At 37.3% G+C, this 14,069-nt stretch overlaps 3 protein-coding genes across 4 annotated transcripts; 1 reads left to right on the top strand and 2 right to left on the bottom strand.

Annotated features, from left to right (window-relative positions):
• Nucleotides 1-1,162: 1,162 nt before the first annotated feature.
• LOC113518726 (CDGSH iron-sulfur domain-containing protein 3, mitochondrial) lies at nt 1,163-3,041 on the bottom strand. Its single transcript, XM_026903692.2, has 3 exons — nt 2,792-3,041; nt 1,794-2,020; nt 1,163-1,422 (listed from the first exon to the last, which is right to left on the bottom strand). Exons 1-3 carry the CDS (start codon nt 2,852-2,854, stop codon nt 1,290-1,292), a joined length of 423 nt encoding a protein of 140 aa, XP_026759493.1. The 5' UTR covers nt 2,855-3,041; the 3' UTR covers nt 1,163-1,289.
• A 123-nt stretch (nt 3,042-3,164) lies between these two features.
• Nucleotides 3,165-7,571, top strand: LOC113518724 (cell division cycle 7-related protein kinase-like). 2 transcript variants are annotated; one of them, XM_052902854.1, is made up of 9 exons: nt 3,165-3,292; nt 3,373-3,539; nt 3,651-3,876; nt 4,937-5,030; nt 5,133-5,275; nt 5,345-5,477; nt 5,547-5,678; nt 5,803-6,243; nt 6,325-7,571. In XM_052902854.1, the coding sequence occupies exons 2-9, from the start codon at nt 3,416-3,418 to the stop codon at nt 6,475-6,477; spliced, it is 1,446 nt and encodes a 481-aa protein (XP_052758814.1). In that variant the 5' UTR covers nt 3,165-3,292; nt 3,373-3,415; the 3' UTR covers nt 6,478-7,571. The 2 variants fall into 2 exon arrangements, with proteins under 2 accessions (XP_052758814.1, XP_052758813.1); XM_052902853.1 differs by having other exon boundaries at nt 3,178-3,539.
• A 1,100-nt stretch (nt 7,572-8,671) lies between these two features.
• LOC113522722 (protein OPI10 homolog) lies at nt 8,672-12,713 on the bottom strand. Its single transcript, XM_026908516.3, has 4 exons — nt 12,373-12,713; nt 12,029-12,281; nt 11,162-11,271; nt 8,672-10,561 (listed from the first exon to the last, which is right to left on the bottom strand). The coding sequence occupies exons 1-4, from the start codon at nt 12,409-12,411 to the stop codon at nt 10,361-10,363; spliced, it is 603 nt and encodes a 200-aa protein (XP_026764317.1). The 5' UTR covers nt 12,412-12,713; the 3' UTR covers nt 8,672-10,360.
• Nucleotides 12,714-14,069: the final 1,356 nt, after the last annotated feature.

Here is a 14,069-nt window from a genome sequence, read left to right as displayed (position 1 = left end):
TACAGAGAAAATTTCGAAGTAATTATGTTTTTTTTTTTTGTTGGGTGAAAATGGTATGGTAACCCTGCCTGCGCTAACAGAGTACGCTGGCGGAGCACCAGTGAAGGGTGATAGATGAGAATGAAAACAGGCCAGTTTGCCCATCATGATGAATTCATCAGGAATTAACCATGATAGTTTTCAGGGAGAACCGCGAGGAGGTCGACCTGGTTGAATATATTGCTAGCAATAGGATTCTCAGTCTCCATTACTAACAATCCCTGTCCCCTCTTATGTTTTATGTTAGTTTACAACTTACTTTTACAAATCGCAATACGCACCAGAGGGATACTTTGTATAAAAGTCGTTTGCTTGGGTACCTCTATCCCATTTTTGTTTCAACCGTGAAGCAGTTGTGTTTGCATGGCTGTGTTTCAGTTTGAAGGGTGGGATATGGGAGTGAATTTAAAAGGTACAGAGGAATAACACCAGAGTTCTCAGGAATGGCAACGCATGGGGGGTATCATGGGTGAAACAGTATACTCTGTTATGTCCATGGTACTGCTCATGTCTATAGGCGACGATTACCACTTTCCATCAGGTGGGCTGTCAGCTTGTTTGCCATTCTAAGTTGTATAAAAAAAAACGTAATATTTATGCAACTGGGAGTTGGGGGAGTCGTTTCTTTTAGGTGTATTTACCATTGGGATGATTTTGCCAGTAGTTGTCATGTTTGGAAGGTGGGTTATTACCTGCAATTAGGATTTTGGTGATGTTTTAAGAGGGATGCTGTTGCCTATCCCTCCACCATAAGTTCCCTTAGTTATCTCTTATGACACCCATGGGAAAGGAAGAAATAGCTTATTCTGTCGGATCCACACAGTATCTTAACAAAGTTGATTTATTTTGATATATTCACAAGTCCAAGCATAATATTATTTGTCATAGATTCTGGCTTCTGGGGATGGCTGATTTTCCTAAATTGAAAACCAAATTCAAGTACCAGTAAAAGTACCAGATTGGTACCAGCCTATTTATTTAATGCCACAGACAGGTAAAGGATTGAAACTTCTAAATAATTTTTGTAGTGGGGGTTAAAAAAAATTGTAAAGTAAAAAAAAACAAAAAAAAAAAGAATATATATAGTACCCGTGAGCAGGAATATAAGGCTGGAAACACAATATCATCAGAATAATAAAAAGAATTATTATAATTCAAAATATTTAGAACATATATAATTTAATTTTGTCTAACTAATATACTTATTTTCTAAGAGACTACTAACATAGTTATAATTTATTTGCAGTTTTTCAGACTTTTATTGTGGAAGCTTCTTGAATTTCTTTTTGTTTGTGTGTTCCATCACAGAATGGTCTGTTTTTAGTTTGCTTACAATTGCATAGCCAATAATCTTTTGTTTTTTCAACTGTAAATCTTATAGGTCTGGAAATAAAGAAAATATAATTATTAATCTTATTTTGAACAAGTTTAGAATCATATTGCAATTTCACAAAATGAAATTAAAGGAGCAAAGTTTTAATTTGTTTAGTCTGCATAGAATTAATATTTTTAATAGTAATAAAGTTAATATAAATTGTGACAGATGACCCAACAAACATTGTTTTCTTTCCTACTGTCACCCATCAGATAGAGGGTCAGTTATCTTGATAAAAACTATCCTATCCTTGAAATTGAAGCTAATAATACGCATGTATAAAATTTGTTGAAAAAGTTTTGGGATTATTATAAATGAACATTGTGAGGCAGGACTTTTATATATTTATTTTATGTTTTTATATAATCATAATGATTACCTTTGTGTAACTTTCAAAAAAATATCTTTGTGTGTACCATCACACATGGGCTGGGACTTGGAGCGGCCACATAAACACCAATGGTATGTCTTGCCTGCCTCCAGAGTCAATTTAAAAGGCTTTCTATCATACACAATACCATTTTCCTTCTGATTTGGAGCAGTGTACACTGATCCTAAAGCATTGCTTGGAATTTCTGGCTTAGGTCCTTTACTCACATATCTTAACTGTAAATTATTCAAAATAATATATGATTTTATTATTGCCTGAGCTCAGCTGCTCGCTTCATGTTGTAAAGAGGGGTTGTTGTCAAACACAGATGTCTGATAGGAAATAAAATAATATTACATACATCCTTAGGCTATGCTAATCATTATATGGGCTGTGTGCTTGCCACCTTAGTAGTACAGTAAAGAAAAATAATAAGAATCACTTAAAAGTTAATAATAAATAGCACTATATGGTTTAGTTCTTCTGTTATTTATTGAAAATAAAATTCCTAAATTTAATTACTACACACATACACAGGTTCATAGCTGTATTTAGATGGGGGCCCATTGGATTGTCTGGTGTCCATTCAAAAATAAAATGTATTTTTTAGTTATAAGTAGAAAGTTGGAGAGCCTATTTTAAGGGCTCAGGCCCGCTCTAGAAGATAACCATAAATACACCAAAGGACAGGCTTACAAATCTTTACAATTATAAATGGAATTCTTACAAATAATAATTGGGAGGTGATAATTATGACATGTCAGGCGGAGGATTGTTAGTAATAGGTTCTTATAGCTCAATTGCTGGCAATAGGGTATGTTGCCGGCAATTGGGGTATGTTAGTTCGGCCTACACAGGTTCCCCCCGGAAACCATCGTGTTTCCTTTCGTTCTCACTTATAAACCTTTACTGGAGTAGCTATCAATATACACTGGCGGTATACACCATTCCATATTCACTCATTAAAAAAGTATTTTGTCTATTGTAATAAAAGTTATTATACGTACCGATGTAATGTCATATGTAAATCTTTTAATGGCATTTATTTTAGGTAAAATAGTTTTATTCATTTTGCTGTAAATTTTTTTTATTGTAAAACTTTAACGACTTCTAGAAAATGTTACTTCTATTATTATATTATATTATATTCACATTAGACATTAAAGTTATTTAGATTAGATTTATTTTATTAGATATTTTATAATTTTAAGATATCAGCTGGTCGAGCGTGATCGGAAATTAATGACATTGACAATTAAAAATGACAGACACAATTGACATGATAAACGATACATGACTGTATGTGGACGTTTGTATTCATAGATTAAGGATAGTACTACGACTGTATAATAATAATAAAGAGGATTTCTGGTCTCTTACTTACATGGGCATTAGCACATCAAGTGTGAAGAACGGAACGAGTCACTCGGTTGTGAAACATCTATCAAAAATGTCTTAGCTATCTATAATTTATATACTATTTGATTACTAATTCTAAGTCAAACAATGTTCATGTCAGTCAGAGTACTTTTTTTGTAAATATTAGTTTTGTTTTTAATTGAATTGCCTAGTACATTTCTAATTTTAGGTTTATTTTTGTATGAGAATGATCATGTAGAATTTATTAAGAAATGTCTAGGATTAAGGGAATCGAATTCGAAGCCGATCGAATATTGCAGTCACATCCCAATGGAAGTAATGGAACAATCAAAAAGAAAACTAAAGAACAGACTACCAAAAAAGATAATGCTGAGAGTGAGTAGTGGAATTTTTATGATTTTATTACATGGATCGTAATCGTGTACTTACGCCACTTTATGCCAATATTATTTTGTTTTTAGGTTATATTCTGTTATTTTGTTTCAGAGCGTCAAATCGTTGAGCTATTGCATAAATTACCAAGGCTGGATGAAATATTCGAAGTACACCGCAAAATAGGCGAGGGAACGTTTAGTTCTGTTTACTTGGGTTCCTTGCGGCAGCATGCGGAGCTGCCAAGCTCGGAGAAGCGGTGGTTTGCGATCAAGCACTTAGTGCCTACTGTCCACCCTGCCCGCATCGAGCACGAGCTTAGGTGTTTGCAGGACATGGGGTAAGTCATAACAATTTCATACTCGGCTTACATACAGCTATGTATCAGGTTTGTATTATTCATATTTGAGGCCAACTATCATGGTATTATATAAGAACATTAGTTTATAAACTTATTATGAATAAGTTTAATTAATTTAATAAAAAAATTATGTATAAAAATATAACTTATCTAACTTTGATTTTGCAACCTCTTTTAAACAAATTTGTCTTGTAAACATTACTACTTCCTTTTCCATCAATTAGATTAAATTGTGCATAGCTATTTCTCCTTTCCCATTCTGACTGGCCATGCTGACTCAACAGTGATATTTCTTCTAACATATTTTTTCCTGTCATTCTTTCTATATCACTTGCCTGTCACACTCCTTGTTACATACCTAATTTATATTTTTCTACTATATGTATAGTTTCCATTACAAATAGCTTTTGCATGCTATAATTATATACCTTAAAGAAACACACCCCAATGGAGATTATTTTTTCCTTCTCTGGGTGAGAGAAGTAATTTCCTGTCTTCCTTATTTTTTATTATTTTTCATATTTGTATATTAATTTGTGTAATTTATTAACTTTTGAAATGTTTAATTAAATAGATATGTAATTTACAATGTATTTAAAACTCTGTTGTTCACACATGTTGCAAAATGCGAAAAAAAAAAATTAAACAAAATAAATCTAATCAAATAACCAGTAACTGGACGCAGATTCCAAACACAGACCACATGTCTTACCTATTCTAGTGCTGCTTTTTTTATTTTCCTTTCCATGTATTTTCTTTACATATTATTTTGTTATTAATTATGTTCAGATAATAAAAAGCAAAATATAAGAAGAAAATTATGGTTATGTTTTAAAAATTGTCATTTTTCTTTGGGAGTAGTTTCTACCCCATTTTGAGGTAGATAGGCATAACTAGCCTTTTCTTCCTCCTGAGGAATGCCAATGCAATAATCGTTTTGTTGTATACTGATGGCGACAATTTTGTCAGACATAAAACATATCACAAAAACAACTAGCATAATAAATGATCTTTTATATAATTATTTGTTTTATTTCAGGGGCAAGGACCATGTTATTGGCGTTGAGCTTTGTCTGCGTCATTTAGACACTATAGTTTTTGTAATGCCTTATATACCTCACAGAAAGTTCTCAGTAAGTTTATTATTTTGCACTACACAGTTTGTTTCACTTTTAAATTACACAACACTACTGTCCTACATGTGTGACATATAAATTGAGATAGTAATTTGACAGGAATATGTAGGGGACATGGATGCCAATGAACTGCGTCGGTACATGCGGGCTCTCATGATAGCCTTGAGGAGAGTACATTCTTTTGGTGTTATACATCGGGACGTGAAGCCTGGCAACTTTCTTTATGATAGAGAGAATCAAAGGTAGATGCAAACCTATTACAATATACAGGTGCTCTTACATACATAACTAAAACCTTATTTTCTTGGCAGATATCTCTTGGTGGATTTTGGGCTCGCTCAGCGACTGTGTCCACTTCCCATTGAAACGCGACAGGAGCCCGCGTCTTTGCTCGTACCGCCCCCCGCCCACACCAACAGCAACGGCAAGCGTAACAGAAGTGAGGTATCGTATCTCTCAGTTCCTGATCAAGTTGGACCAGATCAAATTCGGTAACCGTTTCTCATTTTCTAGAGTGATTCTCCACCGGGTGCTAAAAGGGTGGCGCTGGATCTCACCGTCGCGGCGAAACCCAAGGTTACCACGGCCGCCGCTCCCGCACCTGCATCTGCCGCGGAGATTCAGAGCCCGAGGGCGACGCCGCGAGTGAGTAGTCGCACAGAATGTACGCGAACGAGAACATAACGTTAATCATAAGATTGGCTTAATCTTTTCGTACGTATTCGAAATCAACTATGACTTACGTGTATATGCGAAATGTGATTTGCAGAACGTGAGCGCGTACGCGTGCGCGTGCGCGGGCGCTGGCGGCGTGTGCGCGGCGTGCGAGGCGCGGCCGCCGCCGCGGGCCGCGCGCGCCGGCACGCAGGGCTTCCGGCCGCCCGAGGTGCTGCTCAAGTACCCGCACCAGACCACCGCCGTCGACATGTGGGCCAGCGGCGTGGTGCTCGTGAGCGTGCTGTCGGCGCGGTACCCGTTCTTCCGCGCGAGCGACGACGTGTCCGCGCTGGCCGAGCTGGCCGACCTGCTGGGCACGCAGGCGCTGCAGCGCACGGCGGCGGCGCTGGGGCGGCGGCTCGTGACGTCGTCGGGCCGGCGCGGGCTGTGCCTGCGCAAGCTGTGCGCGTGGCTGCGCGGCGCGCCGCCGCCGCCCTGCACGCACTCGCGGCTGCCGCGCGCGCCCTGCCTCTGCCTCGATGGCAATTTCAAGGTAGCGATGACGTCGGCAGTAGTTTTGATATTGTACGCTCGGTGCCGCCCCGTGCTGACCGGCCGTGTGCCGTGTGCCCAGCCGCAGGAGGTGCGCGCGGGCAGCGTGGCGGGGTTCCCGGACGCGGCGTTCGCGCTGGCGGCGCGGCTGCTGGAGCCCGACCCGCGCGCGCGGCTGTCGGCGGCGGAGGCGCTGCGGCACCCGTTCCTGGCGACGGGCGGCGAGCGCTGCTGACCGCCGCGCTCCCGGGGCCGCCCGGCCTCGGCTGTGATTTACAATCCTTTTTTGGGATCCCTTTTATATAATATATGAGTAGAGTTATTTTTGAACATGAAGGAATGCAAGAGATTTGTTGTGGTCGTCCTCGCACCAATCCCTAGTTTAATTGTTTATGATGAGGTTTAAGCGACGACCGTTGTTGTTATATTTTTAATGCGTGTAAACGAAAAAAAATCTGCTAGCTGCGACTGAACTTTTAGAGTATGATGATATAATTTATGGGATATCTTTTCACTTAGTAAAGATGCATTCACTGGTGGTCAAGGAAGACAACAACATTATAATGTCGGAAGTTACCCACCACTGTCGATTCGTGTGCTAGTTGGCCAAATGTATTCTACTTTGATTATCATGTTGATTGCAGACTGTACTTGTACATGAAGATTGATAACAGATATCGAATAATTTTCAACTGTCAGAAACTAATACTATACTGTATCTCCATATCTTATTGTTATATTGAAACTGTAATCTTAAACAATAATTATTTTTCTTTTTACAAAATCTGGGCAGCAGTTTTAAATATTAGCGTGAACACTGAACATACGACACTAAGTTTTACATATTAACGTACCACATGCTGACAACGCTGATGTTAATGTTCGGATCTGTTGTGAACTAGTTGATTAAAAATACACTATTATTGACTTCATGAAATATAATCTATCATAATGTGACTCATTTAAGTGTTAGCCGAGTGTTTTTCGTTTACCCATTCCCAAGTCCCGAGCCTTCCACTCTTGCATTCTTTTCTCACAAAGTCAACTTGTTGCAAACGTTATGTTTGAATGCAACTAGGATCTCAGAGTGAATTTTATGTTAAACATGTTCAGTACAAAGTAGCTGTAATTGTACTTCGGTGTGCTGGAGCCGGCCGCTCCCGATGCATTATCCCAATGAATTTTTATCTATACACCGCGTCGACGCAGTCGGCTTCCAATGCGGTTAACGTTTGTGAACATACAAGTGCCTTGATATGTGTTCATTAGGATGATTTTTTGTTACCTAGTTCTTAACATGCGAATAAACAAAGACATGTTTGAACATGACATTTGTTTTATTTAAGCTTCAATAAGTACTTGACCCCCCGAAATTTATTTATAAAAACGTCAAACCTACAAACCCATCTTAGATATTGAACTGTTTTGTCTTTTTTTTATACAACTTAGAATGGTAAACAAGCTGACGGCCCACCTGATGGAAATTGGCAACCGTCGCCTATAGACACGAGCAATACCATGCACATAACAGAGTATACCGTTTCGCCCATGATAACGCCCATACGTTGTCATTCCTGAGGACTCGGGTGTTATTCCTCTGTACTCTGTAAACTCGTAATTTGAAAGTGACAAAACAGTGTAATAGTTAAAATAGGTTTGTAAAAGTATTAGTTAAAATAGATTTTATGAATAAGGTTAGTTTTTTTTTTTAATATAATAATTACAGTTTTAGTCACAGTTAGGCTCGCGCTTACATCACGGTCTCTCATGACTAAGTCTCAGATGGTCTCGGAACTAATCCAGCTTTCTCAACTAGTTTAATAACAAGTAAGCTAGTTATTACTTTACGGTACGGTTACATTAAAATATAATGTGTATTAACGAAATTTTTAACAACAAAAATAAAACTATTTAGTTGTTGAACCACATCATCTATTCTTTGTAGTTCTACACTAAAATAATTGACACAAGCGATAATATGTCACAGAGCTCGACTCAAATGCGCATGCACATATTTTAGTAAATACATGTAATTTTGTTTTCAACAGCAGCCTAATGGAAAATCGAACCTACGAATTATAATTCCTGGTTCAAATTATTCCTCGTAATCATAGATTGATAGATGTAGTACATTATACTAAGTCTGTGCTGGTAATAATCGCTATAACTCGATGTCAAATTTATAATAATACAACCAATAGGGGGGGGAAAAGGGATTGTTGGCAATGAAGTTTGACAGCCCCATTGCCAGCAATTATGCCTATTAGGTCGACCTCCACGTGGTTCCCCCTGGAAACTATCGTAAACAATTCTTGTTGAATTCGTCACGATGGGCTAACTGACCTTCTTTATCCTTCATTGGTGGCCCGCCGGTGTACACCGCGGGTGGGGTTACCATTCCATTATCACCCATTAAAAAAATACAACCATTACAATTTTCTTTTTTATTAAAAAAAAAAAAAACATTATTATTAAGCAGTCTTTGTTGACTATTAAAAGTGTAGTATATAATACTACTGCAGCTCGGACACAATTTTATAATTTGTTACATAATTTATTTTATAATAAATAATATTAAGTGATTTAATATATCCCAAACCAAAGGCCAAGAACATGTAAGACACGCAACAATATGGCTGCCATAGCTGTGTTTGGTTTTAACCAATGTTTTTAATTGTATAATTATTGATTTAATAGATCATATACGTTTAGATAGTACCAAAAGTATATAAACGTAGTTTTGGTAATGGATTTCTATTATTAACTGACGTAAACAAGGTTATACGTTAACGTAAACAATATAACAGTTATTACTTGCAACACCGAAAAATGTGCTTTGTTCTCCGACTCTTGGCGTTGGATAACTCATTTTTTATATTGCAGGTCCCATCTATACGCATATGATCCACAAATGATGACTGGGTTGAAAATTAAAGAGATGTATCATTCTGAGCTCAGTCATTGTGTAGCATCTCGAGAAATCGATAAACTATTAAATACGAAATTAATTACAAATCACTTCTAATGCATTTGTCTAAATAAATATCGGTAGTATAAAAAAAGCAGCGGAATCACGTAAAGTGGTATGAAGGCATACTACAATAGTCTCGGGAATGTGTAATGCATGAAGGGTACCATGGATATCACAGAATACCATACCATGTGATATCGTAGGTATCACAGAAATATCCATAGTGCTGTTTACGTGTAACAGTTACCGCTTTCCATTAGGTAGGCGGTCAACTAGTTTAATATTCTAGGTATCATAACAAAAAATCAGATAGCTTAACAAATAAATAACTATACTAAACTCAGTAAAACAAGAACTGTATTTATTTGTAGCTATCCCGTACAACTGAGAAGGAATATGAGGACATAAGTGAGTTTGCTTATGGAAACCATTAGCAAACTCATTTATGTCCAAACTATACAGTTTTATTCACTAAACTTGCATTAAAAGTGTGTAATTTATTAAATTTAACAATAAATAATCTTATTTTTTTTCTATATTTCTAAAATAGTACTTTTATAAAAAGTATTCGAGCCATGAAGAGAGATCAAACTAGATACTTAGGCGCACTACACCTATTAGATGAGCAACAATGTCAAAAACATTGCATTGGAGTTCAATTTTTTTTACAACACAGGGGGACAGACGAGCATGCTGCATGATTCATAGTGGCACCATTTTAAGAACAAAGGGCCCAACACGGTTAACACAAGGAGCAGCGTTGTCGCGCTGCTTTCTATTTAAAGAGTTTAGAAGTTTAATAATGCTGTCTATATACAATTTGCAAACTCTTTGTACATGACTGGCCAGTGGTGTGTGCACACTCGCCCGATCACACACACATACAGACAGTGTAAACTTTTGAACTGTCTAATCACGATCTGTCACAAAGTGGCACCACCACACTCTGTATGCTAACACAAATTACTAAGCACCTAGTAACTAATTATCCAGACAAACGCATTCAAGTGTTACATTATGTTTTCAGATTCATTCATGTGCTTAATTTGATTTATCACATAATATAACATTTCATTATGGAAATATTTAACTTTTAACTTAAAAATAACAAATAAAAAAATTAATATTAATCTCAAGTAAGTTGGCGTTAGTTCCTCCAAAAGTTAGGGTTCTGCTGCAACCGCCGCTCAAAGTTTTGGTACCACGTGTGCAGCGTGCTGAGGGGGATGTAAGAGATACCCGGAGTGGGCGTCATTTGTTCCTGCGTCAACGAGAACGATGCCACAAAGTTCACTAAATTGTCCAACATTTTTTGAGCAAACGTTACGTAGTCATTGGCTTGGTCTGCCTGAAAACAATATAAATTTTTAATATTACCATGATATTTTGATTTTTGTGTGACTAACATCACTATTTCATATATTTATGCTGGTTAGTTTATGAGTAAATATGGAATTGGAAACAGTTTCCAGGGGGAAAAGCATGGAGGCCAACCTGATGGGTATACTGCTAGCAATGAGACTGTTAGACCTTATTCCTCCCCCCCCCCTAGTCATAAGGGTAGGACTTTTCAAATCAAAACAGCCATGCAACCACAACTGCTTCGCAACAGAAACAGAAATGGGACAAAGGTGCCCAAGCACAAAACTTTTGTAAAAAAAATTCCTTTGGTGATGTAGTACTCCATCTCTCTGTGTAGCAAGCATTAGTATATTATATAATATCAATAGAATATAGAGCACTTTGTACCAGTGCTTTAGAAGGAAAACACAAAGTACAACATTAATCCATCAGTAACAGGAGGCTAATATTCTCTTGTAGAGGATTTGTCATGTCCAGCGTTAGTTATTAATAGGTAGTTACTGTGACCTCCACAGCTTCATTGCAAGTGGTGGGTGTGTCTGGAAATGCTAGTGTGAAATATAAATACAAAGAGTAGTGTACTTACAACTGATGATGCGAGTAATTGAACATTTGTTTCTGGTTCAATTGATATACCGATCTGAGCATCATGACAGATCTGCTGCTGACCAAAGGCACTCATAAATTTATTCTCATCTGAAAACAAAACATGAAGTTTTAGTGACTCCACCTTTACTTTGTCTTAATAATATCCCACTGTTGTATGCATTTCATAGTCTATGTTATAGGAAAATAAAAAGTGTATTGTCTTATCATGTCCCTTTTCCTGTTTGTGTTGTTGTTAATAAATGGTAATTACTTATATAACTAATTTTTATTTTAACTTCATCTACTGTGTTTTTATTTTCACTAAAATAAATAAGTACAACAGTCTCTTACTCTGTGGTAAAATAGAAAATGAATGATACTAATTTTATACCTTGTTTTATAATATATCCAATTCCATGTTTTTACTTTATGTATATATAAGATATCCATATCATTTCATCCCTAGACCATTTTAAAAAGAAATCAGGAAATAAAGAAATTTATTAACTTTTTTAAAGAATTTATTTGAAGAATATTATTTAGTGCAAGGAACATTAAAAACTAAATGCAAACTTAATTATTCAATGTGATGGTAGGCTTTTGTGAGGAGAGACCTGTGTCCAGCAGTGGGATAATAATAAGTCCTTCATGCAAATTGAATCGAAATATTAAAAAAAAAAAAACTAGTTTTACTCATTATTTTGTCTGCATCATTAGAATTGCATAAATAAGGCAATATATAAACCTACTTACTTTCATATTTATTTAAGAATGATAACTAGGAAGATTTGTATCAATATTATATTTGATATAAACATTATACTAATAAGAATATTGGGTTGATGTAGATTGTTCTAGAACTTACTAGTTAATTCATGCAGTTTCTTGAGGTTCGATATTTTAAAAATAGCTGACGGTTTGCTATTTGATATGTGGCCAAGGAGTTGCCAGTTCGGCGGAGCCGCCGGGTCCGGCCAGCTCCAATAAACCATTGCAGCAGTGCCGAGCGGCAAAGGCGCGAGGCCAGTTAGGAACACTACTGCGTGGTTGATCGAATCCACCTCGGGGATTGTGATTAGGAACCTCGTCTCAGACAGCGGAGTGAACTCTGTTTGCACCTGCACGACCCACACACAGAATTCAGATTATTTCAACTCACAGCATAAACTTTTAAGAGGTTAACTATACGAAGTGCCTACATGTACTTACCAATCTGCCCGACACTATTAATCCAAATACGTTAGACATTACTTATGAATAATATCACAACTTCTTAACAAGATTTATGATAATTAACTATGTTGATATAAAATAAAAATATAACCTATTTCACTCAATTGTTGTCATTTAATGATTATTAAAAAAAAAGCAATTTAGAAAAAAGTAAACACAACCTACAGAGTATACCTAACTCTAAAGGGAGTATAATACGATCACTGCTAAATTTCACGAACATATTCATTATCATCACAGACATATAACAATGATTCTTTTTTATTATCTGTAATTGCCACTTTTTCACTACACTTACACTAAGAACAAGGAATTACATAGGAGTGATAAAATTGTCACTTCATAGCAGGATAGTGTATAGAAAATGTTTGATATGTCAGTTATTTATCAATGACAAATTTTATATTACTAGATTATATATTTGACACAGTTTATTTAAAAAATAGCAATTGATGGTGTATCTTTTGTCCTCTTTTTATTAATCATATTTGCATAAGAAGAAAGGAGACAACCATATGATTTACAGTTTTTATTTTATAACTTCTTCTATGTAATTCCTTGTTCTTAGCACTTACACGTGTATGATAGAGATAGAGGTCCTCCGTCTCTTTAGTCTTACATGTCGGCAAATGTTCTTAGCATGCTTGGCATGGTAAATGGCAATCGATATTTCGACGTATTTTACTTATTCTAAGGATGCGTATATGGTCTACAAAGTTTTTTATTAATAAGTTTTTATTTTGGAGACAGGCTTTGAGTTATGGTTATGACTTATGGACAAGGAATGGAAATAAAAAGGACTGATAAAATATAAACAGTAAATCATATGCTTGTCTCCCTTCTACTTATTTAAAAGTAATTAACAAAAAAAAAGAACGTAATTTTTTTCAATTCGTAACTAATTATGATAAAGGATATTTAAATACATAGAGCGAGTATTTGTTGGTTTAAATATTAGAGGATTCTGTAACGAATCTTTCGGTTTGAGTGACCCGTTCTCTCTGCACATGGAGGGCCAAGCACTTGTGTACGGTGTGGACTGCCGTACGGTGAGCGTGGACTGTAGGGGCGTTGGTTCAGGCTGGAGTGAAACACAGGGATTAGTATTCTGAAGCCTCCGGTACCGTCTGAAGAGAGTATTTTTCTTTTTGTCCTATTTCTTCTCGAGTGTAGTACTTGCCGGTGGTTTTCATAGGAACGCACTAAGGTTCACTTGTAGACTGTTGGCGCCGTCTGGGCCGGTCGGCGCGGTCTTCGCCTGCCAGGTGAGACCCCATGGGGGGAGGCCCGGCAAACTGCCAGCGCAAGAGCGGCCCATGACGACGGCGCCACGCGCTTCTACACTATGGGACCGTGCCTTCTTCTTCTGCTTCGCGCGAGCGGTGAGTTCGCGCGCGTATGGCTTCATCTCCGGCGGTCTAGCGTGCAGAGGCGCTATGCCTCTGAGGTGGTCCCCATTTTGATGCGTCCGCGCGCTGGAACAGTCTAGTCGCTAGTTCTTTCACGTGTGCGTCCAGTGGCTGGATTTTGAGGTCCCTCTCCAGGGTGGCGTTTCTGACGAACTTATGCGCACCGGTCAGGGTACGCAACGTCAGGTGCTGTTGTGCTTCTAATGCTCTTCTGTTTGTCTTGCTGACGAATGCGTACCACGCCGGCGCGGCATAAGTTAGACG

Source organism: Galleria mellonella, unplaced genomic scaffold, assembly GCF_026898425.1.
Source record: "Galleria mellonella isolate WM207_F2 unplaced genomic scaffold, CSIRO_AGI_GalMel_v1 utg962, whole genome shotgun sequence".
Classification (NCBI taxonomy): Eukaryota; Metazoa; Arthropoda; class Insecta; order Lepidoptera; family Pyralidae; genus Galleria; species Galleria mellonella.
This window is presented reverse-complemented; position numbering and strand designations above follow the sequence as displayed.

What these genes read in the sequence shown, in the direction of transcription:
- LOC113522722 (XM_026908516.3), bottom strand. Translation starts at nt 12,411, where the DNA reads ATGTCTAACGTATTTGGATTAATAGTGTCGGGCAGATTG. An exon ending in TAATAGTGTCGGGCAGATTG is followed by an intron (nt 12,282 to 12,372) that starts GTAAGTACATGT and finishes TGGGTCGTGCAG; the next exon opens with GTGCAAACAGAGTTCACTCC. An exon ending in GAAACTGCATGAATTAACTA is followed by an intron (nt 11,272 to 12,028) that starts GTAAGTTCTAGA and finishes TTTTGTTTTCAG; the next exon opens with ATGAGAATAAATTTATGAGT.
- LOC113518724 (XM_052902854.1), top strand. Translation starts at nt 3,416, where the DNA reads ATGTCTAGGATTAAGGGAATCGAATTCGAAGCCGATCGAATATTGCAG. An exon ending in CAAAAAAGATAATGCTGAGA is followed by an intron (nt 3,540 to 3,650) that starts GTGAGTAGTGGA and finishes ATTTTGTTTCAG; the next exon opens with AGCGTCAAATCGTTGAGCTA. An exon ending in GCCTCGATGGCAATTTCAAG is followed by an intron (nt 6,244 to 6,324) that starts GTAGCGATGACG and finishes CCGTGTGCCCAG; the next exon opens with CCGCAGGAGGTGCGCGCGGG.
- LOC113518726 (XM_026903692.2), bottom strand. Translation starts at nt 2,854, where the DNA reads ATGAATAAAACTATTTTACCTAAAATAAATGCCATTAAAAGATTTACA. An exon ending in TTACATATGACATTACATCG is followed by an intron (nt 2,021 to 2,791) that starts GTACGTATAATA and finishes AATAATTTACAG; the next exon opens with TTAAGATATGTGAGTAAAGG. An exon ending in TTTTTGAAAGTTACACAAAG is followed by an intron (nt 1,423 to 1,793) that starts GTAATCATTATG and finishes CTTTATTTCCAG; the next exon opens with ACCTATAAGATTTACAGTTG.